Raw genomic sequence first — 7,617 nt, forward strand, 5'->3', positions numbered from 1 at the left:
TAGTGGATTCTTCTTGATCCTATATCATTGCAATGTTTAACTTTGGACTTTAGAGCAAAAGTGCTGCAGCAACTCAGCAAGCCAAAAAAAAGTTGAACCTTAATATGATCTCTTTATACAGATACTTAATGAGGTTAGGACTCTGTGGCAGAGTTCCTGTGCAGTCCTTCATCAACAACGACAATAAGGGAAAAGTCGTGGAGATCTGTAGTGACGCTGGCCGGCTCTTGCGAGATAACTTGTGCATCAGCAAGTCAACAATGTTGGTATATCATGTCACATCCACACAGGGTTGCGAAGTTGAAGCTAGCGATATAACAAAACTCAATCAAAATGTGATTGTGGCATGTAATATGATTGAAAATCAGTGCCTCCCTGTCCATTATCAGAAATACAACAATGAAAGACCAGGCAATATAGCCTGCACCTAAACTTTCTGTCAAGCTTTGCTAAATGAATAATTTGTGCTCACGAAAATGTGAAAGAATCTTGAGCTACATATATTTTGTAAATCACATGTTATAGATAATACAGTGTGTTGTATCAAGCAAGGTGAAATGAATAGAGCTGATGTTTGGGAAGTTTTTAAAACATTTTCTCTGTTTTCTTTTTCATGGTGTTGGTAAAAAATAAAACGATGTTTGGCTTTACATTTGTTGTTGTCACTGTACTGCAGCTGCTGTTATACTCACATATTGTCCTTTCTGTATTTGTTTTAATGACTGGATAGATTGCAGATTATGTGCAGTACAGTATTTTCCTGTGTACATGGTTAATGCTTCAGTCTTTGCATTTTCTTGTATCAGGTCTCAGCCACAGTGATCCACCCTGACAGAGTCACACATACAGTTCACTTCTTCATTTACAGAAATAGCAGTTGGTTTGTGTCAACAAACACATGTGCATTACCCTGCTGTACAGTCATTTACTGATAATTATCATAGACAGACCGTATATAGTAAAAGATACGTTTGCAGTCATTTGATTGGCTGTTAAGCTGCTTCAGTCTTTGCATTGTCTTGTATTAGGTCTCAGCCACAGTGATCCACCCTGACAGGGTCATATATACAGTTCACTTCCTCATTTACAGATATAGCAGTTTGTTTGTACATTTACAGGTAATTATCATAGACATACCATACATAGTAAAAAATACATTTGCAGTCATTTGATTGGTTGTTAAACTGTTTGTTTTGGGTGAAGATGATTGGTTGTGATCAAATGTTCACAAGATAAGAGGAGGTTTTAAAAAGGCAGGTTAACTTTTGAAATTCTAACAGAGACTTAAACTTACTTGGTATTGATCACCTTTAGACTGAGGCTGGCTGATCAGAGCAGATGAGAAAACCTCCCTAACAAAAATAAGTGTGTAGGTGTGACCCTTGTTGCTGTGAAGCTACAATTGTTGTTGCTTCAGTGATTTATTCATTTATGAGTAGTATTTACAACTTCCAGCTTGAACAACCTAAACCTCATGTTTATTGTCTTGCTGTAGCAGCTTTAAAAGCACAATTTACCAACAACATTGTAAACTTTTCAGTGTATTAATTTGTTGTGGCTGTACAGTAGAATATCAATATCAGTGGATTGTAGGCAAGTACATACACACTCTGCAGACTACTGATATGTTTCATGTCATGCAGCTGTGCAAGGCCAGTTATGGAGCCAGGCATAAACATACAGCTATCCACCTCTGCAGCCCAGTCAAGAGCCCCACCACCAGCACATAAATAAGCAATTACAGAGCTTAACTGTGCATGAAATAAATCCATTCAGTGTTCAAATGTCAGAATTTAGTGACACATTTGTTCATCTTCCTACAAACAAACAACATTCTGGGTGCAACATATAACTGTTTTAAAAAATATTTATGTAACAAAACTGTCAACTTCATGACACAACACAGTAAATAAAAGAGGACTCATTACACTCATTTTCAAGTGATTTATTTCTCTGATTTACATTGTGAGTGACTGCCTTCTTTTTAGACATCTGAATTTAAATTCTAATGGTCAGAAATGATTCTGTATCACAATAAAGTGGTAAATTATTTATCCATTCTCATATTTGAGTGACCAAAAAACCACTGAACGTTGTGTGGTGGTTAGTTCCCCAAACATGTGAGTTTGCAGGCAACTGGACATACACCTGGTCACCTTGCTGCAGCTGCAGGAACACTGCATTTCCACCATTATCAGCTGTGTCAGAGTTTGACTGGTGATCATGAGTCACCACCATCAGCTGGTTGTTCTTGTACAAGTTCAGCTTTGCCTTATGCTCTCCTCCAGCATGATAGAAGATGGTAAAGTAATAAACACCTGCAATCGGTGCAGTGAAGATACCTGTGGAAACAAAAAACAGGTTTTTGGTTGTGGCCTAACAACAACTTTTTTTAAGAGAGAGTTTCAGATGAAATGTATCTTTCGTTCCATTATTTTTTTGCACCTGCTACCTGCTCATCCTGTTCATGAGGAAAGGCATCCTGCTGAAATGCTGATCTTAAAATCTTAAATCTTTAAATGAATATATGTGTGTATGTATTTATCATATCTTACCTGTGTATTGACCGTAGGCTCCACCGATGTTTGTTATCACTCTTCTGTAGATTAAAGTTGTATCTGTGTTGAATGGTCCGATTGTTCCATTGCCACCTGTTGCTGCACTGAATATTACCTTGGTTCTCTCTGTGTAAAGTAAAACATCCTACATTGTTATTCTGTCAAGTATTTCCATCCTACTAATATCCTCCATCTTTGTTTATTCCATCATAATGAACAAAACAATTCATTCATTCTTAAATAAAGTCTTTAAATCAACCACAGGAAATGTTTGACTTTACCTTTGTTTCTCAGATCCATAATCTGGTTTTCACTGTCCTGCAGTCTGGTTTCAACAGTCTGCAGTTTTTCCTCCATGGCACCAAACTCTCTCAGAAGCTCATACGTGTCAGGCAAGTTGGCAAACTGCGTATGACTATTTATTTCTGTGTCAGTAGCGTTAGCATCCTCCTGGGCCAAAGTCAAGCCGCAGAACAGGAACACAAAAAACAGCACCGTAAATGTCATCTTCAAAGTTCATTCAAGATCTTCAGTCTCCTAAACTCTGATTGATATGATCCCTCTGACTGCTTTTATGTTGTTTAAAAACGACCTGTTAATTTTTAACAATCCCATTTGACATGTGACTTCATTATTTTATTGTAAATTATCCATTAACTGTTTCAGTGGAGGAGCAATGAGGAAATAATATTTTCTCTGGACACCATCAATGTCTTTGATTGTTACTGTCTAATGCCTTTTTTGTTGTTTTGTGAAATTGACATGACAAGACTTTTTTAGGTTGTGGCACAATGAAATTAAGTACATCCAATATCTTTGGAAAACACATTTACAAAACTAAAAACATAACACACAACATTTCGGAAAACACAACATTTTACGAAATGGAAATGTTGAAATGATGTAATTGACTTAGATTAGTGGGGGTTTTTTTTAGAGGCAGAACAATTTCTGTAAAGCCGCAACACACCTGGGATGCATTTTAGGTGCACACACACACACACACACACACACACACACACTTAGGTGAGCACCCACAAATGCCTCTGGAGACTTGTTTTTACAACTGGCAAGTCAAGTAAACCAACAAATGATTAAAGGTAAGCTAATTATATATGTCTTCATCCTCAGCCTATCTCTCTTGCTTAAAATGCTTTTTTTTCTCCTGTTGGTTCTCTTTTTGATGGCTGAAGCAAGCAGGTAAAGCAGAGTTGTGGTTATGAGTGAATGGCTGGATTGTGTTTGCAGCTTTGGTATGTTAGAGGCTAGAAACAATTCTCTTACAAATCACAACAGCAGAACAGATCTGTGTCGTTCAGAAGACATGCAGTTCACTGGATTGTGGGATGTGACATAAAGGGTAACTTTGAGGCTACAGTTTTGGATAACAACATTCCTATAAAACTTTTAGGGAAATCTAGCTTCAAAGAAACAATAACACAAGATCAGCAAACCTGAGAATTTTATGGTTTCTTTTTGAGATTGTCAAGCTACATGACCCTGGAAATGCTATCAGCTGGAATCAATATCCGTATCATAATAGCTGATATCAATGGATTATAGGCAGGTACATACACACTATGTAGACTGCTGATATGATTCATGGCATGCAGCAGTAAGCAATTACAGAACATGGCTGTGCATGAAATAAATCCATTATGAATGCAGCTTATATCTGCTTTAAATCTATATGCTGTATGTAGCTTCATGACATAAAGCAGTAAATGAAACAGGACCCTTTGCACTCATATTCAAGTGATTTATTTCTCTGGAATTACAATGTGAGTGACTGCCTTCTCTTTAGTAATCTGAATTTAAATTCTAATCATGAGAAATGTATTATTGACCTGAAGTGCTGAAGTGGAGATATCTATACATCTAGGTAATAATTATCTCAATAAAGTGGTAAATTCCATTCTCATATTTGACTGACCAAAAAAACACTGAAAGTTGTATGGTAGTTGCTTCCATTATGAGCAGTTTCATGGACTACTTGGTGATTCTGTATCATGACTACTCTTTGGTTGTTCTTGTACAGAAAAAGCCTTGTCTCCTGTTATTTTCCAGAATATTTGAAGATTGTAAAATAATAAACACCTGCAACAGGTGCAGTGAAGATGACTGTGGAAACAGAGTGTGGGTCACAATTGACAGATTAATCATTTGCCATGAAAATCTTTGGAAAGAAGGGCTTTGTTTACTTTAAGAAAATGTTTGGAGAGCAGACAGACTGTGTTTAGACACGCTAAGGGTACAATGCTGTGCAGTGAGTAAACATCACTTCTCGACACCCTATGAGACATGCTTGCAACAGATGCTAGCACCCATGGACTGTAGCCTCTTAGCTGATTCAGACCATTTACTGTAGGCTACTGATAAAATTAAAATAAAGAAATAAAAACACGGATACAGACATTTGTTATTGAGAACAAAACTTCTGTGCCCCCGGGTCCCGACTGAAAAAAAATGTGATGCAGGTAAGAAACATACTTCCAATTGAAATACATACAAAGTCGTGCTGAGTGTTACGAAAAATGGAAAACTCGTGTCCATGCACACAAATCTATAGATTCAATTTCGTGACTATTTCACACACTGCTGTAAGACTGGGTTGGAAGATCACATGTCAGGCAAGCAGGCAAACTGTGTTTGACTATTTATTTCTATGTCAGTAGCATTGGCATCATCCTGGGCCAAAGTCAAGCCTAAGAACAGCAACACAAAATATAAAACTGTAAATGTCATCCTCCAAGTTCATTCAAGATCCCTCAATCTCCTACACTCTGATTGCTATGATCCCTCTGACTGCTTTTATATTATTTATTAATGACCTGTTACTTTTTAACATTCCACTTGACATGTGACTTTATTATCTTATTGTAAATAATCTGTTCAGTAACTGTAACTGTTCAGTGGAAGAGCAATGAGGAAATAATATTAACATTTTATGGACACTATTGATGTTAGCCTTTGATTGTTACCTGTCTAATGCCTTTTTGTTGGTCTTTAAACATTGTGAAATTGACACAATGACAAGATTTCTTTGGGTTGTGGCACAATAAAATATATATCTATTAAGTACAGTGGCCTACCTTTTCCGTTTTTTGAAATGTTGTGTTGCAATTGCACCCAAGCACACGTATAAATGATCTCCTTGCTGCACCTGCAAGAACTCTGTGTTGCCTCTATTATCCACTCAGGTTGTCACCATGACGTTCTTATGGAAGGATAGACATGTTTGGTGTGATCCCAAAGAATGATAAAAGAAGGTGAAGTAATAAAAGCCTGCGACAGGTGCAGTGAAAATACCTGTGGGAACAGCATTTTATGCCAACAACTGACATAGAGGGTTTAAATGATGTACTGCTAGATTGTTCTACAGCAGGTAGCATGTGGTGATCCAAGCACCATCAAACTCTGGTTTGCTGTACTACAATCACAAGGGGATATTCTCCATCGTCCCCCAGGCAGTTGTGGATGCCCATTATGTCTGTGATTGATACTGGCGGATATGGCAGAACCAGTGATGGTGGGATCCTGTACAACTCTGCCTTTGGTGAAGGCCTCAGAGACGGCACCCTGGACCTCACACCAGACGCAGTGATTCCAGGAGCAGAGCTACATGGAAACCTGCCCTATGTCTTCATGGGAGATGAGGCCTTCTCCCTCCATAGAAATATGATGTGACCCTTCCCAGGCTCCAACATCACCAGAGAGCAGAGGATATTCAACTACATTTGGTATCCTTTCCTCCCAGTGGTGTATGTACTGACTCATTATTGGAGTCAGCCCTGCCATTGCTGAGCTCTGTGTGAAGGCCACCTGTAACTTTCACAACTTTAAGAGGCTCACAGATATGAGGGAGGACGACCAGAAGCTCGCTGTGTGCCAGAGGAGCATGGTGCAGCTGATATTCTCCAGGATGTTGTCAGGATGGGCTCCAACAACACCACACGGGAGGCCATTCGACTGAGGGAGACCTTCACCTCACACTTTTGCCTGGACGGTGCTGTTCCTTGGCACAGTGATGGTGTCATTTGTGCAATATTTAACCTAAAGGCTCTTTTAAGAGCCACCCACATTCTTCCAGGACATACTTCCATTTGCACCAGTACAACCAAAACCGTCTATATAGGCACAACTGTTGTCTACATAATTGTCACCGTCTACACAAACAACATTCAGTTTAAAAAACGTCAATTCTAAACAGAACTCTTCTATTCACTGAGTATCTCTCACCGTTATGTTATTCATGTAATCTAGGGATGAAGTGTACACCCACCTAAACTCAATCTACCCACTCTTCCTTTTATAGAAATAGTTTTCCCAAAGCTCAGCTTTAAAATACATGTCCATTGTTACTTATTCCCAGCAGGCATTTTTATTTGTCATAGATGTGTAGCCACATGTGTAACCATAAACTAAATGTTCATTACTTTAAATACTAGTACACCCTTTTCGCAAAGGAAATTTATTTTAAAAATATATAATATTTTGTATATTAACAGCCAAATGTAATAGTAATAACACTCACGATTTATTTTATTCACCACCACTGCAGTGAAATGCTATTATATGCAACCTCTAGGAGAACCCTTGTGTTTTGTGTCTGCATCTGTCTCCCTCGTCTGGTGGCCCTCCTCTTTGCATTTCCTACAGCAGGATATATTTTTCCTGGTCCCTTCACCTGCCTTTCCTCTCACCTGATTGGTCCATGCATTAGAGGTCCAAAGGTCTCTTCCCTGTTTTTACCCAGGACCTTGTGTAGCTTGGCTCCTGTCTATGGTTCCTTCTGATGTCTCTGAACCTTGTACTCCAAGAAACTGGAATAGGTGTTTGCTTCATATATTCATGGTACAGAGCTTTGTGTGACACCTGGTACTTTTTTTGGTGTTTTGTATGTTTGGTTTTGAGCATTTTATTCCTTAATCAGATCATTGACAGTAGAGAGATGACAGGGAATGACATTTTATAAGGGTCCCCAGCTGGACTCAAACCAGGCATGTTTTGGTTCATCTTTAGCTTCTTAAGACAAATATCATGAATATATCAGACCATA

General features: G+C 38.4%; 1 protein-coding gene across 1 annotated transcript; it reads right to left on the reverse strand.

The window, feature by feature from the left end:
* Window positions 1–1,957: 1,957 nt before the first annotated feature.
* On the reverse strand, window positions 1,958–6,043 carry LOC121889955 (complement C1q-like protein 2). The gene is made up of 4 exons (XM_042402200.1): window positions 5,990–6,043; window positions 2,840–3,065; window positions 2,556–2,684; window positions 1,958–2,342 (listed from the first exon to the last, which is right to left on the reverse strand). Exons 1-4 carry the CDS (start codon window positions 6,041–6,043, stop codon window positions 2,062–2,064), a joined length of 690 nt encoding a protein of 229 aa, XP_042258134.1. The 3' UTR covers window positions 1,958–2,061.
* Between the last annotated feature and the right edge of the window lie 1,574 nt (window positions 6,044–7,617).

The sequence above is a fragment of the Thunnus maccoyii genome, chromosome 22 (assembly GCF_910596095.1).
Source record: "Thunnus maccoyii chromosome 22, fThuMac1.1, whole genome shotgun sequence".
NCBI classification, from domain to species: domain Eukaryota; kingdom Metazoa; phylum Chordata; class Actinopteri; order Scombriformes; family Scombridae; genus Thunnus; species Thunnus maccoyii.

Bases quoted from the DNA above. Each gene is read 5' to 3' on its own strand.
- LOC121889955 (XM_042402200.1), bottom strand. From the start codon at position 6,043: ATGGGCATCCACAACTGCCTGGGGGACGATGGAGAATATCCCCTTGTG. The intron at 3,066-5,989 runs GTACAGCAAACC...TGAACTTTGAAG, and splicing joins AATATCCCCTTGTGATTGTA to ATGACATTTACGGTGCTGTT. The intron at 2,685-2,839 runs GTAAAGTCAAAC...TACTTTACACAG, and splicing joins TATGGATCTGAGAAACAAAG to AGAGAACCAAGGTAATATTC.